The sequence below is a fragment of the Pleurodeles waltl genome, chromosome 11 (genome assembly GCF_031143425.1).
Source record: "Pleurodeles waltl isolate 20211129_DDA chromosome 11, aPleWal1.hap1.20221129, whole genome shotgun sequence".
Taxonomy (NCBI): domain Eukaryota; kingdom Metazoa; phylum Chordata; class Amphibia; order Caudata; family Salamandridae; genus Pleurodeles; species Pleurodeles waltl.
This window is the reverse complement of record NC_090450.1, coordinates 173,152,625-173,175,632: the sequence shown is the minus strand read 5'-3', so window position 1 is coordinate 173,175,632 and position 23,008 is coordinate 173,152,625. Positions and strand designations below refer to the sequence as shown.

At 42.5% G+C, this 23,008-nt stretch overlaps 1 protein-coding gene across 4 annotated transcripts in view; it reads left to right on the top strand.

Annotated features, from left to right (window-relative positions):
- Positions 1 to 23,008, top strand: part of RNF13 (ring finger protein 13) — a 292,449-nt gene that overhangs the window by 110,132 nt on the left and 159,309 nt on the right. For all 4 annotated transcript variants that reach the window (XM_069213370.1, XM_069213366.1, XM_069213369.1 and 1 more), the window contains 2 exons: positions 10,426 to 10,554; positions 18,345 to 18,432. In XM_069213370.1, the coding sequence (XP_069069471.1) occupies positions 10,426 to 10,554; positions 18,345 to 18,432 (217 nt within the window). The remainder of the gene's footprint in view (positions 1 to 10,425; positions 10,555 to 18,344; positions 18,433 to 23,008) is intronic.

The following is a 23,008-nucleotide window of genomic DNA, read 5'->3' as shown; positions in this document are numbered from 1 at the left end:
GGGGCACTCTTGAGAAGGACTGCTGTAGTTTGGAATAAAGGTGTTTCTAGGAGAATGTTTTCTTTACCTATTGCAGACCCCAAGCCGCCATATGTCTTGGGAGGATTGGTCAAGTAGGATGGGGCTTTTACATGGATTGCTTTGAAAGCTAAGCATCCTAGTTTAAATTTGATTCAGGTTTCAGGAGGTAACCAGTATAGATAGAAGAACATCGGAGGAGATTTGGTCGAATTTCTTGGTCAGTGACAGTAATTTTGCTCTTGCTGCTGAATGTAGGACCGATTTTAGGGAATTAGGTGCAACGTGAGAGGCACCAGCTAGAATCACACTGTCAAAGGCTTATGTTGATAATATCAAAGCATGGGTGGTGGCTTTTAGGTGGGTTGCTTGCAGGATAGCTTCAGTTTCTTAAGCAGGTGTGGTTGAAAATTTACACTTTTGGCAATTGTGTTTATGTGCTGGACTACGGTTTGGGAGGAGTCTTGTGTTATACCTAGTGAGCAGACTATTAGTGCTAAAGTTGGGGTGAAATCAGATAGATTAAGGTGATTTAGGAAATCAGGGTTGATGGATGTTTTTGATTTGTGTGAGAATAGGAGAAATTCATGCCTAAAAGAAAATCCGAATTGGCTTAAACACCATTTGGCATATTTAGTTTTACTTTATGACCATTGTATAAGGTGTAAAAACTATACCTATGCTGTGTAAAATTAAAATTCACATATGGATGAAGCTGTATATTGCTCCTTCCACGTTGTGACCTTAGAAACATGACACATACCTCCACTGAGGCCAGGCCCACTGCAGCCTGAAAGTACTCATGTTTGCAGGCTGCAAACCCTTCCACAGCCCTAAAAACACACATGTAAGAGCAAAGTAAGTCAGCCCTAAAATTGCATCATTGCCCATCTGAAATGTGGTATAGTTTCTCAAAGTGGTTCATGCCTAAATTAATGTTAGTATATTCCTACTCTGAATAATTCAACAAAAGTCTATTTTCACTGTGATGTAATGACCATAGTACCCGACTCCATCTTGAGCAGTGAGACTCCTTTTGGTGTATTTTTGCATAATCATTTTTAAGTGTGCCTTTAAAGCAGATGTTGTCTGTCCTCGTCTTCCCAGGAGCCCATGAGTGTCAAGTCACTCAGGCAATGACAATAATAAGGCACCTCATGCGACATCAGTCTGGAACAAGTGCCTTGCTATCTCTATTTCAAGGTCAAACAAGAACAATAGCCAAACAGTGTAGTCTGAGTTGTAGTATTTTTACCTTATTTGTTTGTAAGAATGCGTCAGGACTAGTGTATTAGTGCCCATTGGTTATGCTAGGCATTCCAAAGGTGATGTTGTTAATTCCATCTTCGATAAGATATCGTATAAAAGGGCAGCCACTTGAGAAGAGAGGTGCTTTGCCCTAGATTATCGTGCAAGATACTGCCAAGGAAGATTGTGACTGCCAGAGATGCTGCCGTATTGTACTCTCTACTAAAAGCTGATGTTGAACTGCCAAGTCCTGGAAGAGAGGAGTTGATGCTACTTGTATTTACTCTCACGGGGAACACAGCCTCTCTGACCTTTCAGAACTACATCACTTTGTTGTAAACAGGTGTGTGTTGCGCTGTTTCTCCTAAGAAGCTCGAGATGCAAGTTACCAGTACTCCATGCTCTCCAAGCATAGTGCTTAGAAGTAGGTTTTAGGGTGTTAGGTTTTTAGGTGACAGTTTAACCATGGTAGAAATGTTCTTGTTATTGTTGTTGTTCACAACATGCCTTGGTGCTATTTTAATTATATTTTCTGTGGTTGTTTTACATGTGCTAAGCAACAGGGTGCTCCTGTTAAAGTAAGCATTCTTTTTAGCTAAAAGGTTCTTCTTCTTAGGGCAGTTTGTGTGTGTGGTATTGAAAAGAACAAGATAGGTTTGTTTCCATTCCCCACGGCATTCCTGGACCATCTGTTTAGGGTTTGTTAGTAACTCAAAAGCATTGATGTTACTTCAGGTATGTATTGGGTGGGTTTCTGCTGGGCTACAAAAACCTGTCTTTCACATTCAAGCGTTGGTGCATTGAACTAAGTTCACTTGCTTCACACATAGCTGTGAAAACAAACCTCATACAGCTGAGCCAGAGCCTCAGTTTATGCAACAACTATGTTAGGATTAGCTCTTCCCATGGGAAAGGCTGGTAAAGCAGATTAAATCACTAATTCTGCAAATTCTGAAACACTACAGAAAAAGTTCAATACCTTTTCCTGTTTTTAAAAATCCAATTCACTTGGCAATTAGGAAGTATTACTTTCAAAAAAGCTATATTTACTTGCCTGAGCCACTGTTTGCCTTAGTATGCAGCCGCTGGCCAACCATCCTTGCGCTGTAATGAGTTGTAAAGTTTCTTCCAGTGGCTTCACACTAGAACCCTTCGATTAACAATATGATCTAGATGGGGAGGGATAACTCATCCGATTTAGCAGACAATTCGGGGGCCTGGGGCTGCCTCGCCTGTTGGCATATCAGTGTCAAATCCTGCATGACACGCTTATCTGAGGCACATGTAAAACTTTTGCGACCCTGAAAGGGGAGCAAACTGGACCAGATTACTTTCTGAAGGACCTTGCTTTTTTGTACTAGACTGAGTGTCATTACATTTTGTGAGTCCATGGCCTACTTCAAACTGTATGTTAGTGTTAGATGTGAGAGGACAGTATTAATTTCCGCTACACGCCTCCGGCTCTGAGATCTCAAGTTTAGTGTGGTTGAAAACGTTTACCATCTTGGATTTGCCCTATCGCACTTTGTTTTGTGTTATGTGGTACTAAGCAAATGAGAACTATTGAAGAACAGGTAGGCTAGGTCCTGGAACCATTTACTCCACTGGTCAGAGAGGATTAAGGAGTGTTTTTGGCATCTCCCACCTAAAGACTGGTGAACCCTACAATATTGGACACTCACCCAAACGTCCTCAGGACACTGCTGAACTTATACCTGATAAATGTGGGTATGTAATGTCCAGTAATCTATATTGAGCCATCGGGGCACAGAGATCTAAGTAGACTGTAAAAATCCACAAAAATCAAACTTTTACTGTAAATCAACATTTTTAATAATACAAAAAATCCCCATAAGGCACTGTTGCTAGACTGTACAACGTATTCAGCCAAGACTTTTGAGGGTTAAAGTAGCTGCTTTTTCTTTTTACCTGTATTGTCGCTTGACTGAACTCTTCCCTCGAAAAGAGAAATCAGAAATAAGAGTGAAGGTGCATCCATAATTTTCTGAAAGTGCTTTGGCATAGAGGGTAGAAACGTATGTTATAGAGTTAGTTCGAAAGAACAGAAGCTCCTTAGCAGTTGAAGACGGCCACTTGTCTCTGGAATCCTTATCTATTCATTAAATTATGCTTCAGGTAGCCCTTGGAGAATGCAGAGCCAAGCACGCCAAAGTAATCCCCTAAACTATCCTAGTTTGAGCATGGCGGCTATACGTGAAATGGTAACCAGGTCAGATGCAATTACTTTGCTTTATTCACCTAACACTGTAAGTTTGGGGCCGATAAGGTTTTCTTACTCAGTCCTGACCAGCGATTTCTTCTTTGAAAAGTTTAACATTTCACCTCACGATGAGCTTCTTCCACATCCTGTCTGCAGCTTGCACTGAAGTCCAATTCCTTCTAAGAAAGTGAACGAGTTTGTAGCTGTTGAACCATAAACAAGATATTTTCTTTCTTTATTCCGTCATAGAATATACATATTTGTAATGTTGCTTTATTTAAGTACTTCTTCTGAAATACATTTACATGCTTGTAATAGACTCCTGGACCTTTTTAGCCTGAACTCTTCCTAGGTACATGAAATATTTTCCTCAGCTCACTTCGTGTATAGATTGTAGATTGCAATAAAGATGGAGAGTGAACATCTGAAAGTGAAATTGCAGAGTGCTTAATTTTACTCGATCTTTCCTAAATGTGAAGTATATATATATTTTTTGTGACTATATCTTGGAACAGGTAGGATGAATTGGTTATCATTAAAAGGCTTTATGGACTCGCTAAGAAAGAACAGATTGAGAAGGAAACTGTAGATGTAAAGAGTCTGTTATCCTGGGTCCAGCAAATAAGCAGTGTGCCTCGATGCAAAAACCCAAAACAATTCCAGCAACTCTAGTTTGATTCTGCCTACAGAACAAAGTTTTGGGCTGCATCCCAAGTGAGAGGGTAAGGAGTGTGTACCAACGTTCCTCAGGCTGCAGGCACTACATAGCAGAGACCTGTGACATGGATGAAGGCTCTAGATCAGTGGTTCCAAATCTTTTGACTTCTGTGGATCCCCACCTTATCAATACTGGAACTCAGGAATCCCAGATGAATCATTATTGGAATCCGTACCCACCCCCCAACTGAGTGATTATTGGAAGCTTGGGGCCTAATCTGTTAAAATTATTACATTTTCTAAGTAGTCGCAGACTCCCAGAGGAGGTTTCGCAGCCCCCAGGGGTCTCCCGAACACAAGTTAGGAACCTCTGCTCTAGATCTTTGTGGAACCCTTGTTGAGAAGTGGGGAAAGTGTACCAAGGACAGCTGCAGAGATAGGAGATGTTCTCTGCTGGGTCTTCATACGCAAAGGTGCAATAAGCTGCGTCCCATTAGAAGCCTGCAGGAAGAGGCTGTTTTCAGTAGGAAAGTGGTAACAGGCCATTGCTGAGAGGAGGGTACAAATGATTGAGTCACAAAGGTGTAATCGAAGTCTACATGTAATTTAAATTCCTAAAAATAAAGTTCTGTAAAAGAAAACGATAACTGTCTCTTCCATGTGCAACCTGCAATGACACTTGAAGGGAGATGCGATTCCCGGCTGTAGTGTTTTATGTGAGTAAATTCCGCATGAACACCAAGTAGTTGTGCAAAGCAAGAACACAATTTGACCTGCAAATAAAAAGTAACAATAAAGTTCGACTAGAAAATAGATATCCTAATAAATTAATTGAAGATATGGGAATAACTGATTAAATATGGACTAACCCCTCGTAAAGCATTTGGGGAGCGGGTACTGTGGTAAATTTTAACATACATCACCTTTTGAACCCAACTCCAACTATATATTTGTAATTGGACTACTGGAGATTCAGTTAAAAGACAAAACCTTATTGATCCAAAATATGCATTATTAAGTACCCAAAGAAAGCAAGGCAACTTGGTACAAAAGCTCGCTAAATACAAGCTCCTCTTCAGTCCCTGCCCCTTCCTTTTCCGTCAAACCCACCCAAGCATTGTCAAAGCCAAATGAGCTCACCTTTTAGCTTCACTACTGCAGACCCATTTTCAAAGGTTTTTGCTGATGCTTAACAGCATGATCAAAAAAAATCTGAAAGTGTGATTTATATATATTTGTATGTTATCACGCAGTCAAACGTGTTCTGATTCTACATATAAGCTACTGTGTGATGTCATATGTACACACACGCATGTGTCTCCATGCATGTACATGTCATGAAGTGATTGTTTTTTCTTTTTTTTTAAAGTCAAAGTTCCGAAATATCAAAGCCTTTGCACCAGTAATCTGAAAAAATACAAAGGATGTGACTGAACCATTTTAGAAAGGAGTAGCCGGCTGCACATTGCAGCTACTGGTCCCCCCTAAAAGATGTTTAGCAAAGCAGGACAGGGTCCAGGTGCAGGAGTTAGTCCTTAGGCTAGGTTTAGGGCAGGGATACAGAAAGAGTAGGTTTAGGGTTAAGGAGAGGGTTAGGGATAGGGCTAGGAATTGTCATTAGGTGAGAATTAGTTTAAGAGATAGGATGGGGTTAGATCAGTGTTTTCTATATGTTAGGGTGTATAGCGAGTGTGCAGGAGCGGGCATGGTAAGGGTTTTAGTGTGAAGGTTATGGCTGGGGTGAGAATGGTCAGGGAATGGGTGTGTTTTTGAGGGTTAGGGTACGTTATGGCCAGGAGACAGCAGTAAAGTTATCCTTCTGGTTAGATGATGGCATTTACAAGGAGGGGTAAAGGGAGTGAGAGTAAGGGGTTACGGCGTATATAAAGGTCAGAATGAGGAATCGCCAGAGGGGTCTAACTTTAGGGTAAAAGGCTGGTGTGAAAGCCTTTAATTGAAAGGGGACTGGTGTATAAGTGAGTGTCAAATTTCGACCTTTAAATGTTTAAACTTTCTGCAAAATACATACACAATATATTTAATTCTAAGAGTATAACACTTTTGGTTTTATATTCCATGCTTTTTTTTTTTTTTAATAAAGAAATTTTTATTGCTTTTGCAGGAAACAATGAAATAATAATACATGTACAAATAACATGAAAACAACTGGTGCTAAAGTACGGTCAGCCTTCGGTCCCGGTCAGAACTCTGTATGCGATATCTATACGCCAAGATGATAGTTATTGACATGATCTCAGTCTCTAGAGGAAGGATATGGGAAGTAGAGGAAAAGGGAAGAAGGGAATCCTCCCACATCTCCTTTGGTGACGGCGCCACTCCTCCAGTTGCGCTGCTCTTTACAAGCTAGGTGCATGTCATGGCCTCCCACTTCCCCCACACTTTGTCGTACTTGTTTGGGCACCCCCTGGCCTCATACTCCAGCCTCTCACACTGTGCACACCAGTCCACTCCTCGTCTCCATTTACTCAGTGCCGGTGCTGCTCCGGCCTTCCAATCCACCTTTATGTCTCTCTTTGCCACCAGACACGCCACTCCCAGGAAACTCCGGTCCGCTCTCCTCAATCCCACATCTTCCATGACCCCCAGTATAAGTGGTAGCTGGGCCACCTCTACGTCTTCTTGCAGGACCCTGGAGATCTCTCTCATGACCGCCTTCCAATAAATCACTATAACTGGGCATTCCCATACCATATGGAAGAAGTCAGCATCCAGGTTGAAACACTGGGGACAGTCGGCTATGGGTCGGAGACCTGCTTTGTGTAGTTTTGCAGGTGTGAGGTATGCAGTGTGCAGATAGAGGGCTTGAAATAAACGGAATTGAGTATATTCTATGCTTTTTAAGCAACTGTTTTTATCCTGCAAGTAGGAACGGAAGGATCTGTGCTAGGCATCCCGCACACAAATACTGTCGTACTTGAAGAAATGTATCAAAGTGCAGGATCAAGAAATTGCACTTTTACTTCATCAAGCCAGTGTAGCAATCTGTCCACAAGAGGGAGCAACTGCATCTTTTATTTAAAACAGAGGTCTTTAATCTGTGGGTCGTGACACCCAGGGGGGCCGTTGAGTCCTGGGCAGGGGGTTGCGCATTCCCCCAACCTCACCTCACCCGTCCATGCGATCATTAAACTGCCTCAGCTGAACTTTGATTTATTGAGTCTCCTGTGCTGTAAAACTAAGTCACACAGGCAGCGAAAGATGCATTGTGCCAGGGCCCCTGCTTCCTGAATGAAATGCAAATGTGCGCTATGAGTAGATCTGCAAATGTAAAGGGTAATCTGCAACTGTAAAAAGATGCTGGTTCTGGCTTTAAATGGTCCATTCAAAGCTTTGTGAGTGGTAGTGCAAAGAGTTAACAACTGCGATGTGAAGTGTGTGCTTTTAATTGTAATTGTATTTACATAGTGCTTACTGGAGGTGTTGAAGGGCCAGCTATTAAAAAATGGTACTGCATATGTCTGGGATTACTTAAATCTACATTATGGAAGCACCCTTTTATTTTAAACATTTTTGTAGTGGCTTATCTCATACTGTGTGTAATGCAAATATTAGATAATGCCTTACATATTCACAGTGCTTTCTGTCACAGGCTGTTACCTCGTGGCACTAAAACTACACAAGTCACTATTCTCCACTGCACAAACCAAGATATAATTCTATTGCTCTCTGGTTACACACAGACCTCTGTAGTGTATTAATTGATAGAGGTTTCATAATACACTACAGTGCATTTCCCAATGACTAACAACTTTCTTTTATTTATTTTTTATTTAAACTCGCTGTTATTTTATATGGTGAGAGACTTGAAAAAAGCGTACAGAATATTTTGGGGCTTATTTATTAGAGGCAGCATCCCCCAGCGCACCACCCTTTTTGACACTCTGGCGGTACAAGCCTCTCAATCATACCTATGAGGCGTGGCAAAGCCACCCTGCACGATTTTGCATGGTCTCATAGATATGGAGTAAGGCAAAGCAGAGCAAGCCGCTGTGTTGCCTTACTTTGCGTCAAGGAGGCATTCCATGGGTGTTGTGGTAAGTGTTCCCACAAAACACCTATGGGTTTTGATGCAGCCCCAGATTGACAAAATCACATAAACTGGAGTGATGCAAAAAGTTTCTGCCTCTCCAGAGCAGGCATAATTAGGAAAAATGTTTTCATTTCTCCAGGTTTTTTCCTCTTTCCATGTGTGTTGCATTCTGCCACACATATAGAAAGAGAAAACTGCCTCTCTGGATTGTTTTTGTGCAGGAAGGTACCCCTTCCTGCACAAAAACAATCCCGCCTTCATTGGCGCTAGGCAGCAATTTCTGCACCAGAGCAGGGGGAAAGGACAGGAATGCACTGTATTTCATAAATACAGTGCATTCCTGCCCTTTTATATTGGCATATGGCAGTGTAGCAAGAAGACTTGCGGCACTGCCCTACGACAATTCCTCATAAATTAGGACCTTTGTTTTTAGCCACCCCTTTGACCACACCCCCACACTCGCTGACCTTTGGCTTGCTAAACAATGTTTAATATTATTTTGGCTGTGGGAATTGGGGACCTTTATGATAGTCGATGATGAGGAGTACCAGGTTCTTGAAATTTTGTCAGGAGGGGGTCCTTGCACCTAAATATTTTTGAGAGGGGGTTGCGGCATCAAAAAGTTTGAAGACCTCTGATTTAAAAGGTTAATTAAAGTAAATTGTGCATGTGTGAATCTATGTACAGTCACTGTCGTAGTTATTTCAAACACCTTTGTTTGAAGCAGGGTTGCTCACAAATATTTACTAAGGTGCTGAAAGTAGGTTTTAGAATTCGCATTAATAATGAGACAAAAAGGGAGAGACAAAAACCATAGAAACAAAGAAAAATTGAAAACTAACTAATGTGTGCCCTTTTGTGAAACCAAACCTGCTCATTTAAAGCACTGACTTATAGTAAGATGGCCAGACAGTTTTATTCAGAAGAATGCTTAAGATATTTGATTCTGTGACATATTCTGTAAGCCTCAGCTGTATTATTTATTATTTAATGGTGGCTAGATTTCGAAAGTATGTTCAATGGGATTACTTGAAGCATTCCCTAAAGATATTTAATATGTACTAGCAACTCATAGCATTTTTGTTAAGTGAAAGTCATCTACCCCAGTGGTTCAAAGTGTCCATGCTTAAAAGTCAAATATTAAGAGCAGTGTTTTTTAAACCCAACAAAATTGTGAATTTTTATAGTTATCACCATCCTTTCATAAAAAGTCTTCCCTTCAGGTCCACCATAAATAGGTTTCGCTGGACTCCAGGAAGCACTTTGAGCCCTCTTTCTAAAACCCAGTGTAATATTCTCCCAAGGATACTACTTATGTAAAGGGATCTGGCCTCCGATGTAAACATTCTTCAGGAACCCTAGGTAAGGGATCATCAGGTACCAAAGTCCAAGAGTAAGGCATTTAAGGAGCAGGTCTGAGGAATATGCCCCACTCCTTTGCGCAGAGATCCTCCTTTCCCACAAGGCTAGAGGCCAGTGTCCTAGTCATGGAAGAAGAGTTTAACTATTCTGCTGGAAAGTGCTAAGCTCAGACACCCTAGACTGAAATTAATCATCCTACTATGTGATGCATTCCAAGTGCATAACCTCTAATGGTGCCATCAGGCCTAGGCTACAGGAGGAAGGGGCTCCCCATCCTAGTGCACCAAGAAACCAATTAGCAATTATCTCCATCTTCAACAGTTATCGGACTCCAGACACCTTAGGTCACGCCACACATCTAATAAGTACAGGGCCACTGGAGGAACCCTAGATTTGCTCCCTAGGACCAGAAATAAATACCCAATAACATAGTCTCTACACCCAAGGATCTTTAGCAGCAGGTATATTTGCCCTCAGTGTCCCTGCTAGCTGCCAAGTGACATTCTTGGTCAATCAGCAGTACCCAGTTTTTTCCTCAAAATAAGTCATACCAACTACCTAGGATCCACATCAGATCTGTTGTTTGGTGGATTTTTGCGATTTGTTGATGCCCATTTCAGGTACGAATGTGATTTAAATATTTCTAGATAAGCTATGTGCCTGCCAACATTTGCTAGAATGTTCAAGAAGGTTATTTATAACATCGTCGGATTTAAACACTTGCATCTAGATAAATATGAACAGATCCACAGCAAATTTGTTTTGTTATGCTCTTGAGCTTAAGTGATTCTATTGTGTTTTCTTAATATGTACAGTGCATTGCCATTTACACATTACTGATCACCCATGTACAATGTTTTATTTTAAGGGATTTTTAGTAGTTTCAAAGCCTGAGAATGCTTGTGAGCCAATAGCGCCACCTCCAATGCCAAAGGAAAATGTTGCCAGCACTTTTATTATTCTAATTAGAAGATTAGACTGCAACTTCGATATCAAGGTATGTGTTTTCTGTTTTTACGTTATACATTCTTTTTCTCTCTCAGTTGCTCTGTGAATATGGTTCAAGTGGTCTGCCGCAAAGTTAATGGTTGTGGGGGGCAGAGAAAGGAAAACAATCAAAGAGCTGCACAAAGAAGGAGTATTTTATAAATTGAAATATCACTCAGGAGCAGCACGAAGAGTTACGCAGAATTCTAACCTACAGTAATGACATAACATTACAAAAGAAATAGCAAAATCATAACAGATTAGTTATCATATGTTGTGTCAGTGAAAATTATAGTTTCCTATATTTCTGTCATGGCCAAAAGAGCACAAGACTACCAAATCAGTAATTGAGCCTTAAAGACTGATTTTACATGCATAGTGACGCCAAGATTATGCAACATGCATAGAATTATAGATGGGTAACTGTGAATAATGGGGATGATTTTCCCCAAAGGGTTCTGAGTGACATCTGACAACAAGAGCGAAGCTTGAGTTGTCCAAGATGTCACTCAGAATCCTGAAGTGAGACATATCTGTTAATCATAGTTTGGCCACCTATAATTTTTAATTATATATGACGACCCTACGTCATCGGACCGTGCTTTCAAAATATATGCAGGGACACAGGAGTAGTGGGATAGTCATACATACCATGGCGTTCCCTCCAAATGTTAAAAATAAAACTGGCGTCTTGCTTCCCACCTCCTCTACTCTCTGGCCATTCTACTCTCTCCCTGTCCAATGCCGTGCTGTCCACTCTTACAGTGAGAGTGCAAAGCCAGCACCCTGCTGACAGGGGCTCTGTGAGAGAAGCTTCTCAGCACAGGTTGTTTTGTCCAGTCAGCATAACCTGTGCTGATAAGGGAGAAGACGGTTTGTGCAGGCACAGCATTCTCCCGCCTCCATCAGGTCTGCGGAGGCACAGGAGAGATGGAAGAAGGTGAGCGGATCCACCAGCTGCCATTCAACCATGATACTCGGATCATGGGAGACCCAGGGAAGGAGGCGGAAAAAGGAGAAGTAAGCTCTTACCCCATGTGATGTCACAGTGTGTAACTACTTTTTCGTTGTTACATCAGAGTGCTCCACTCTCCCTTTTTTTTTTTTCCTTTTTCCTATCTTGTGTACACCGAAAGATTGTGTTATTGCCAATATTGGCCAGATTCTCCCTTTTACTGAGCAAATTATATTTGCTTGCTCACCTTAAAGCTGTACAGTCCTATTTTGATATAGCCAATCCCATTGTCACAGGACTGGAGCAGATTACCTGAATCTTATTTGAGGTTTACAGAAAGATAATCTACAGGGGGAAGTTTATTTTGATTCTGTGGAATGGCTGCCGATCACTATTGGGAAATGCTGAGGTAGTTGTTGAAGTGTTTGAGAGTAAATTTAGCAAAGGAGTGAAAATAGGACCGAAAAGCAGTTTAATGGACTTAATAGGTACAGTTGAAGCCACACTTCTCTGAACGTATGGGATAAAGATTACTACACACATAATAACAATTTCACCATAGTTGTTGCAACAAGCAGCACAAACTTAAAAACGAGAATAAGGTTAGTTGTCGAACAAGGTAGTGGTTCTCTCACTTCCACTAATGTGCATAGGAGTCTGTTCCTGGTCTGTTATTATCTCAGTTCTTTTGATTTGCCAATAGATAATAACCAAGCAACGTCCTGTTTGTTCTCTTTCACTTGCCCAAGCTACCAACTGGAATCAGACATTCTATCGAAGTTGCTGTAACAAGTGAAGAGGTTGTTACCCCAGTTACTTCTTTAGTACTCAGTAAGACCCCAGGACTTAACACGGAGTATCTGAATTCCGCATCACCCAGGTTTTAGTCCCATTCAGTGGGCCTCCTGTAGGATTAAGCAATTGTGTGTTTGATTTGAAAATAACTTGCAAATGTGTGGCCTATACCATGCAAAATACAACATTTTTCGGGCGCTTGTTTCAAGGATCTAGAAGCCTGGGGTAAAAACATGTAAGGTTGTTGGATAGGCATACTTGTTGGCATCAAAAAGAATGGCCTTAATTCCTGGCTCTCTTCCATTCTCAAACGGGGGTATCCCTGCCACCTTGTTGTTGGACCAGAAACTGCTTGTAGAGCTCTTAAAAAATATATAGCTTTGTATTGCAAGCACCGCGCATGCATGAGTACATCCTATGCAGTACTGCTGCACATAGCAGATGCGCCGACATTCTAGCCCCCCTCTGGCTGACATCGGCCAAACACGTACCCAAGAAAGCCAGCTGGTTCACCACCGAACTCCAAGGATCAAAGCGTACCCACAGTAGTTTATGGAAAAAATGGAGGAACCGCCAAACCAGCAAAGACCTTGCCTCATTCAGAGCTGCAACCGGAGCCCACTGATGAAAAATCAAGAACGCAAGGAAGGACGCACTCTGGGAGCACATCAACTCCTCCACACACAACTCTAAGGAAGTCTTCTCAGTCATCAATGATATCACAGATACCACCTCCAAAGCCACCAGCATCCCCCGCCACAAGACCTCTGCGATAAACTCTCCACCTTTTTCCACCACAAGATCCAGGACATGTATGACAGTTTCCTCCTGGAAACTGCTGGCACCGGAACCTGTGACCAACCCCTCCCCCAGGAACCCACCCAGACCATCCACAGCTTGTCCACGCTCACCACAGAGGAAGCAGTCAGCATCATGAACGGCACCCACTGCGGAGCCCCCACGGACCCTTGCCCACACCACATATGCATCAGAGCCAGCGCATCTATCGCCTGCAAGCTCCATCAACACTGGCACCTTCCTCAAGGACTGAAAACATGCCAAAATACACCCTCTCCTGAACAATCCTTCGGCCCACCCATCAGAACTAACGAATTTCCACCCCATCTCGCTGCTACCCTACCCAGTCAAAGTACTGGAGAAAGCAATCAATGTACAACTACGGAATTTCATTGAGGCCAATATCTCCCTGGACAGCTCCCAGTCTGGCTTCTGCAGCAACCACAGCATGGAGACAGCCCTCCTGGCAGCCACTGACGACATCCGATTACTCCTAGACCGCGGCCACACTGCAGCACTCATACTCCTCGACCTCTCAGCAGCATTCAACAGTCTCCCACAGCACTCTGCGCACCAGACTTCATGACATAGGAATCCGCGGAAGAGCACTGGAATGGATCCACTCCTTCCTCTCCGGGAGGATACCGTGGGTCAGACCCGTTCTACACTTTCAGACCCACAGCAGTCAACTGCAGAGTTCCCCAAGGATACTCACTGAGTCCCACACTGTTCAACACATACTTGGCCCCTCTCGCTGCCATCATCAGAAGCCACGGTATGAACATTGTGTCATATGCCGATGACACACAACTCATCATTTCCCTCACCAAAGACCCAGACGTGGCCAAAAGGAACTTCCACTCAGGAATGGAAGCCATCGCCACCTGGATGAGAGAAAGCAGCCTCAAGCTCAACTCCGGCAAGGCTGGGCTCATCATCTTCAGAAACGCCACCTCAGCTTGGGATGACTCCTGATGGCCCACATCCCTCAGCAACCCCCCCCCGTAGCAACTGAGCATGCCTGCAACCTAGGCATCATCCTTGACTCCTCCCTATCCATGACCTGCTAGGTAAAGTCAGTCGCCTCCTCCTGCTGGCACACACTCCGCAAACTTCTGAAGATCTTCGGATGGATCCCAGGAGACTGTCTCAGGACAGTCATCCACATCTTAGTCACTAGCAAGCTTGACTATCGCAACACCCTCTACGCCGGCAACTCAACTAGAAACATAAAAAATCTATAACTCTTCCAGAACGCCGCTGCCAGACTAATTCTGAACCTCTCTCGCCAAGAACACATCTCTCAACACCTGAGGACCCACCACTGGCCACCGGTTGAGAAGAAAATCACTTTCAAGCTACTCACCCACACGTACAAGGCCATACACAATTTGGAACCAGCCTACCTGAACCACTGCGTCTCCTTCCACACTAACGCCAGATCCCTCTGCCCTGCCCAGATGGCCCTGGCCACCATCCCTCGCATCTGCAAAACCACCACCAGAGGACGAGCCTTCACCTACATTGCAGCAAAGATATGAAACAATCTCCCCCTGCACCTCAGACAAAGCCTGTTGCTTACCATCTTCAGGAAGAATCTCAAGATGTGGCTCTTTGGATGAGGCCCCTAACCTCCAGTGCCTTGAGACCCTCACCATCAATTTTTGTAAACCCGGGCTTTACAAAAACGGATTGATTGATTGATTGATAGGTACACACTCTCTTTTTCTCCCCATTTGTGTGACATGAATGCTGCTTCTTTTACACTCACCAAATTCTTAGAGGTTCCTAGACCCTATAAATAGCCCTTGTTGAGTTTAAAATTGAAGATTTTCCTCTCTGTGTCCTACTTTCAGCTTTGCGTTTGGTGCTAATACACGCTTGCAGCAGATGAACTGCATAACCACTGCATATTGTGCTTGGTAAATAAGGATCTGGAATATGCCTGCTCTCCATACTACGATCATCAGAAGATCCATCTGTAAGTGCCTGGTTTGCAGGCAAAGTTATAGGACACCAATTCCAAAAAGATAACTGTTTTTGTCACTCATGTTATATCTTTTTGGATTCAGTAATTTCAGTTGATAAACCTGGACATTTATTCAGTAGTCCAGTCTTAAATACTTGTTCTACAGGGAAAACCTTAATTGTTTTTTTGGTTAAATTGGTTAGCTAAGTGATGGTCAAGTTTATCCCTCTGCATCAGAGCTCCTCCATTGTCATAAACAGAGCTTCATCCTCCCTTGCTCCAGTCCGAAGAGAAGCACCTTCTGGGGTATACTTTTAGTTTCCTTCACCCAGAATCCAGCGTTTTCCCAATTGTGTTCACTGCCTTCAGTTCTCAACAGGGTAAGTGGGACTAAGCGTCTGTTGGTGTACCACAGGTTGAACTCCCTTCCCAAATGTACTAACCAGTGATCGGGTGTCAGACAGAGTATTTTGGCGGTACTGATTGAGGCAATGGCCATGGCAAAGATCCCTCAGGCCCTACCTCAAAATGCTTTTTACGAACCTCTGGTAGAGAGTTATTTTTCTACTTTTGGCAAATTCGATTATTTCATGTCTCTTGACTTTCTTTGTTGGATCATGGGAACATAGCTTTGTCAGGAACATTTTTGAAATTCTGTCCTGATTGGTTGTCTGGTTCTGTTCAAATGTGTGGGGGCCTTCCACATAAAGCAAGATGTTGACCTCCCTTCACCAAGTTTTCAGCCTCTCCTGGTGAGATATCCCTCTGTTCTTTAGATGTGAATAGAGCCTTTGTTGTGTGCGTGGCTTCATTCCAGTCATTCAGATTGCTGTTTTCTGTCATTCAGTCTTGCGGGAAATGGAGCTATCTTAGGTAGCGCCCTTACTAGGTGGCTTTATTGTGTACTAATCAAAGCCAGTAAGGCAGTTGCGGAGGCTCTTCTTTTTTGACTATTCAAGGGAGATCCATCCATGACATTGTCTGTGCGATTGTGAGATCCGGTGTAGCAATGAACAATATATGTGTTGCCCACATGAGAACTACTTGCCACTCATTCAGTTAAGGATTACTGTTTGGTGGTGTAGTTCAACCACTGGAGAGGAGGAAAGGTCGTCCAGACCCTTTCCAACAACTTCCTTGCGGAAGTTGTGAGTTCTCTAGTCACCTGTAATAACGAAATGACAAAGCTGCTTACTGTAATAGGTCATTACAGTGAAGGTGTGACTTCATCTTGTCTGCTACCAGAGCAACAGTCCAGAGGAAGGGCAGCTCAAAGCATAATTACATCAGCGGTTTACACAATAGAATGAAAAGTAGGTACTTATGGCAACATGTTTTCGCGTGGTATAGGCCATTACAGGACACTTAGAATCTCTCTGCATTTCACTACATTTCTCGAGCTTCACCATTTTTTTTAAAGCCTGAAATATATTAACTGTTTCTAAAATACTTTTGCAACTAATTACTAGTTGTTTTGGTGTTAACTTAAAGGTACTATGGTTTCCACTCCCCGTTCGTGAAGGACAGATAAGATGGTCCTGCTTTACGTGCTCCTTGTGCGAAGTGTATCACTCTGCTTATCAATCAGTCAGTAGTAAAGGTGGAAAGTAAGTTTGCTGCAGCCATCAATGCAGACATCATTTGGCCCAGACCGTATTTGATATGCTTAAAACGAACAATTGTCAAACGATGATTATTCTTACTAATCGTTTTCAGAAACGTTTTGCGTGATTTGTGCATTGTGGACCTGTAGATAAAGGGTCTGTTGGTGGAGGGTGAGGGGTCAGGTACCTTTAGCTTGGCACGCGTGTCTCCATTCTCATAGAGGTTTTTACTCTGCCTAAAACCAATACAGTGTAAGGGCAGTGATGCTCATGAAAGAAGTTGCCAAGGCCAGTGTATTGTTGATAAGATCTTCCAATAAGGAGTGCCACTTTCACGTGATGTGTAAGGAGTAATAGATATTGCGTTTGAAAGGCAGGAACTGGTTCCGCATTGCCAGAGAAGCCTTTATGTAATGTTAACTGCTTTTGTTTGGTATCAGTCGTCATATGCATCAAATATAACAGTACTGTGTCACCCAACACCGTTATCGCAGTGAATAGGGCCTGATGCTCTGTAAGGCTGATTACATACAGAGATATCCTTGATGTCCTGCCGTCGTACCCCAGGAGTGGGGTAGCCTTCAACTCTACAGAACTGCTGGGGGTGGGTGGAGTGCCTTCAGAGCGTAGAAGGTGTTAGTGGATGGAGAATTATGAGAATGGGATGTCAGGCATCTTTGAAGTTTGAAGCCATCCAAGTTGGGATGTCAGTTCAGCGACTGCCTGAAGCTAGGTTTGCAAGGTTTTTACAGACACATTTGTTCACCTACAGCCAGCTTTATATAGAACTGAAGCCTCGAAGAAGCCTGTGTGATACAAATGCAAGAGAGCAGAGCTCTTATCATATAATTATCTCGGATCCTGATTCCAGCGCAGCCCCATGGATGAGGATCCATAATGAGTCAGACCCTGACATTACTACATTTTTAACAATAAGTGTTTTCGTATAGAAGGAGCAATACTTTTATGTTCCGATGTATTCTAAATGCTAAATGCCACTAGTCTTCCAGAGGTCTTGCATGGCTGATGTATTCAATGAGTGAGTGAACATCTCGAGGTTAGCAGGCACTGTTGTAATTAAGGACAGTGCAAGAAAGGTTGTTGATATTCCTACTCCTAAACAAAACACACCAACAGTTTGAAAGATGCAAACATCTTCCCAAGCATAGTTGTATGTGAACAAGATTGCCAGATTTTGTTTCAAGAATTATTCTGTAGGAACAGGCTTTGTGAGATTGACCAGGCAGGAGTGACAGAGGCTTGCAACGGAAGTATGTTTAAGGAGAGAAAGCAACTGTTGTGCATCGCAATTTTAACTAAATGTATTCCTTGTGTATGTTTTTAATAATCGAGTTATATAATCCTAGCTATAATTAGTTATCATTTAGCTTCATTTTTAACTTGTTTTCCAAAGAAAACATAAACATTGGATTCCTTGCAAAAAGAGTGTGCTACACAGATGGACTTAGGGACAGTGCACACATTTGCTATTGACAAATTTTCTTACCTTAGATATTTTTTTTGGAAGTACCTTCTCCAAGTAATCTGCATTCATAACTGCTGATTTGTCATACCTATTTTACAAAGAATATATATTTTAATTGCTAATCGAAATGGTTGAAAGGCATAAACATACTATACATTTGTGCAGATAAATCATCCTTTTGCGTGTGTTTCAGGTGTTAAACGCTCAGAAGGCTGGATACAAGGCAGCTGTCGTGTACAATGTGGACTCCGATGACCTAATTAGCATGGGATCCAATGATAGTAAGTATTGTCTCATGTAGAAATCCGACATAAGCAAGCCGGGTGGTCTGGTGGGTAGTAGCACAAAATCGGAGAACATTTGCAAAAATGTGAAAAAAAGGAAACAAAAATTATTTTTTTCTATTGGAATTCAGTGTTAATACAGGATATTACCGAGTATGGAATATGAAGTACTTACAATCCCAGAAAAGATACATCACAATTGAGAATTCGGCTTGACACACGTTAGAGGTCTAATATTCCAAATGATCGGGTATCACAGAAACTGTTTTTGAGCTATCCTGCACAATGCAACATCATCTCAGTTCTCGAAGGAAGACATCAGTTTCTAGGCCTGTCAATGGATAAAGAAATTCTGAAGTGTGAGAAACATTTAGATGCCCTCCAGAAAAAAAATACCAGTTGTTGTACTGATATGTCTTTTAATATTCATACCAGAACGTAACAGTGAGGTGCTGATGCAGGGCTGTGAATGAACAAACGGGATAGAGGGGCATAGTACCCCATTTTCAAAGGACAGTGCCTGCAAACCTTGATCAGTGTACAGTCACCACAAGGAACACAAAATAGAATACCTAAGTAGCTTAGAAAATGGTAGTAGCACTCTGTTGAATAGCCCATTAGACAGTGAAGATGCTCGTCAGTGCTGGAGTTAGGAAGACGTAGCCACTCCCCATTTAAAAGTCCGAGTAGAAAGGTTCCTGGAAACTACAGACCAGTCAATATGATGTCAGTTGTGAAGAAGCAAACGCAGTCACCTTTGTTGAAAAGATAATGTAATACCATAAGCATAGTTGGTTAGAGGATGTACTGTAGTTTGAATTTCTGACAACGACTCGCCTAATAAATCGAATTTCAGATATTTGACTAGGTGACCAGGGAACTTGGTAGATCTTGTGAACGTGATATGGGTTTGTGATCTTATACTGTGATCAATATAACAATACCGTAGATCAAGTGAGCACCTGCAAGGCCTACAACACAAAAGTGAGCATTTAATATCGACCAGGGAGAGGGGCACCTGAGAGCAGGGACCCAAGGTGAGTCACTTGTGGCATGAACCTGCAATGTGTCAAAATCTTGCTGATTTTAATGCTGCACTCGAATATGTGACAGAACAACTAGGTCCTAAACAACTATAGCCTAAACCACTACTGCTAAACAACTAAAAAGTCTCTACAACTAAGTGCTGAACAACTACTGTCTAACTAACAATTGTGCCTGAATAACAATTGCCTGAACAACTAATTTTAAGGTAAGGTTTTCTGTTTGGTTTTTAAACAACTTATATATATATATATATATATATATATATATATATATATATTCTCAGCAACTAATAAACCATAAAAAAAGAAAAACTTACCTTAAAATTAGTTGTTCAGGCAATTGTTATTCAGGTGCAATTGTTGTTTAGACATTAGTTGTTCAGTGCTTAGTTGTAGAGACTTTTTAGTTGTTTAGCAGTAGTGGTTCAGGCAAGTAGTGGTTTAGACCTCGTTGTTCAGGATGTTTCCCGCTGCACTCTACAGTTTGTGGCCACTAAGAATGGGCAAACCAATGGCATCCTTGCTGACCCAAATTTTGGCACCGCAACCCAGGGCCCACGTATCCTGAGACAAGATCTCATCCAGCCTGGCTCGACATTGCTGACATGGTTGCTGCTGATGTGCCTGTGAGAGGCAATGCTGCCTGGTGTGTGTGGTACCGCCCTCTGGCGGGATGTGCCAACAATAACTCTGGTCACTGGGGCCAGGACCACAACACCACCTTAGACCTGTGGCTTGTGTAGGTCTCTGGCTGTGTCTGAGATGCGGTGGGCGCTGCCCATCCAACTGTGTCATTGCAGGCCCATGTTGTGGCCTAGACTGCTTGTCTGCATTGAACTTTGGATGGCAGTGCTTTACCACTGGATGCCAAACAATACATTTCTAAAGACACTGGATGAAGTTGGCTTGCTTGTGGCACCTGATACTGAGCCCATAGTTGCCCAGGGCATGTTGCTTTAACTGGAGGACTGTGTAATTATATGCTCTTATGTCGACTCATTACACTCCTGATGTAACCATCTCAGTTTAATTGCTACTATGACATGATACTGTGTCAGAAACCACGTATCCGAGCATGGACCTCATGATGTACAACAAGATATGACAAGTCACCTTCCCCTTATGCACCCACCATTATACAATGCAGCATGTTTACAGGCCTACTGTGGTCATATAATAATTCTTCATTGAATATTGGGCTGTAGCTTGCAGGATGGCGCATATTAGCCTCCACCAGCACAGATTTTCCTAATTGCCCGTATGTGACACTACTTCACAGTGCAGTGACATCTGCTGACCATAAGCTTGCTTATTTCATGTAACAAGAGTCCTTAGTGCACAAAGAGAGAACATGGGCAAAAAGGACCAGTTCCAATCCAAGCATTCATTTTGGCATAGACAACAGGGGGGCAGCATCTGAGGATAGAGCAATGGAGCATTCAAATTTGATACATTGGAATATACAAATGGCATCAAAGAGTTGGGCATGCCGAAGAGCTTCTCAACTTTTGAAGGTAAGATAGAATCTAACCTAGAGAGTGGATCAGTTGAATGAAATGATGGACAGAAAAGCTGAAAGAGTTGATATGGCAGAGCGGCGAATCTCAGACACAGAGAACTCTACAACAGCACAGGGCCCCGGTGGACACAGTAATGGCAGCTATCAAAACCAGAACAAGGGCTTACAAGTCCTGTCCAGGTAGATAGTGGGAGATCCCTAATCAGCAAATACAGGAAAGGTGGAAATATTCGTAGACAATGTTGACAGACACCTTTGGCAGATCAAAGTTCTCTGAGATATTTGTGAGTGAACATGCACACATCACTAGCACAACGACCTCCTCCTAGAGCCCCGCATAACCCTATTATCCCGAGGATATTGAACTATCACGGCACACCTTGCACATAGACCCACCAGAAAGATAAAATACATCAACTACCCAAGGGTGTCTATCTCGCTCTTTACTGACCTTATGCAGTCTGGTCAGGAAACCATTTGAATGCTGAACATTGACTGTAATCTCCACTGTTCATATGTTTTTGTGCTTAGTATGCATGCATGGACACACGCTCCATTTGCTATGTAACTTTGTTTTGTGGGATTGCCCCTGTGACATGTTAGTGCAAAATCAGTTTACTATGAAGAGCTTAGCAGGCCTGGGTCTGGCTGTACGACAGCAGAGGGTAGGCTCTGGCCTGACTGCCCCACACGCTTAGGAAAAGAAACAAGAGAGGGCACATTTTGCAAACACTCAGGGGTGCGGAACAACACACTCTATAAAGGTAAACAATAACCGCCAACCCCACCGTTGTTATGCATTACATGAGTCACAAAGTCAATACATTATGATACAGAAATGTGGAGCCAAACACGTAGTGTACACGCCAGCATTCTATTCGAATTCCTTTCTTTTATTTTTACAAAACATTTTTATTCTCACTTGAAAAATTCCTCCTCCACACTTAACGAGCCTTGTAATTAGTTTCACGTTAAGAATTGGAAAGTTGGGTTTGTCCATTGATTGTTAGGGGGTCGGTGGGGGATGGAAACGAGTTGGTTTCTTCGTTGATGTTGGTTTCTGTATTGCCAGATGATGGTTGCACCTCAACCACAGCATGTCTTGAACACACTTTCCATATCCTAACCGGCTACCTGCATTAACTTGCAATGTGAAGCCACAGTCGTATCTTAAACGTAATGTCAGTCTCAGCACATGGAATGTCAGAGGTCATAACGCCTGGAAATCAGCACAAATACAGCCATACCTAGAGCGGCACGATATCCATATTCACCTTCAAGAAACACCCCTAACCACCCAATCACATGGCAAGTTTGCATTCAGATGGAGCGAATGTCGTTCCTTCGTCTCTCATTCGAACTCTGCTTGGGATGTACAGATTATAATTCCACATGTTGAGGGACCCTGAATGCCATGGTCTGTTAGTCTGCGGTATGTTGGAAGAACTTCATATTAGAATTGTTTGTTTAAGAACCACATACAAACTCGACCACTTTTTTCAGAAGCTTGGCTTCCAGTTTAAATCAATACACCACAGGAACAGTACTGTGTGTGGGGGGTTGGGACTTCGTCCTCACTCTTGACCCCCAGATGGGTAGGAATGCTAGCGCTGGTACCACACAACTCTTGTTGCTAAAACATTGCACTAATTATAGCACAATATAAACTGATAGATATCAGGAGCACCCGCAATCTGGAATGAAGTGAGTGTACTCATTGTTCATCAGTTCATGAATTCCTCACACTTGGATTATTGGCTAACCTTAAAAGATGCCATTTTATGGATGGTAGATGTGAAGCTTTTGGTGAGAACTCTATTGGACCATTGCCTAGTACTCCTTGCACCGACACTTCCAACAAATGATATAGATCGTAGACTGTGGTGTTTCTCATTGGACGTGCTGTTGGATTCTGTTTTTATAAAGGCATATACTAGAGGCATTTAAAGTTTCCAGATATGCAGGTATCCTCCTGTCCATATGGTCAATGGTGTCTGCACTTGATTGT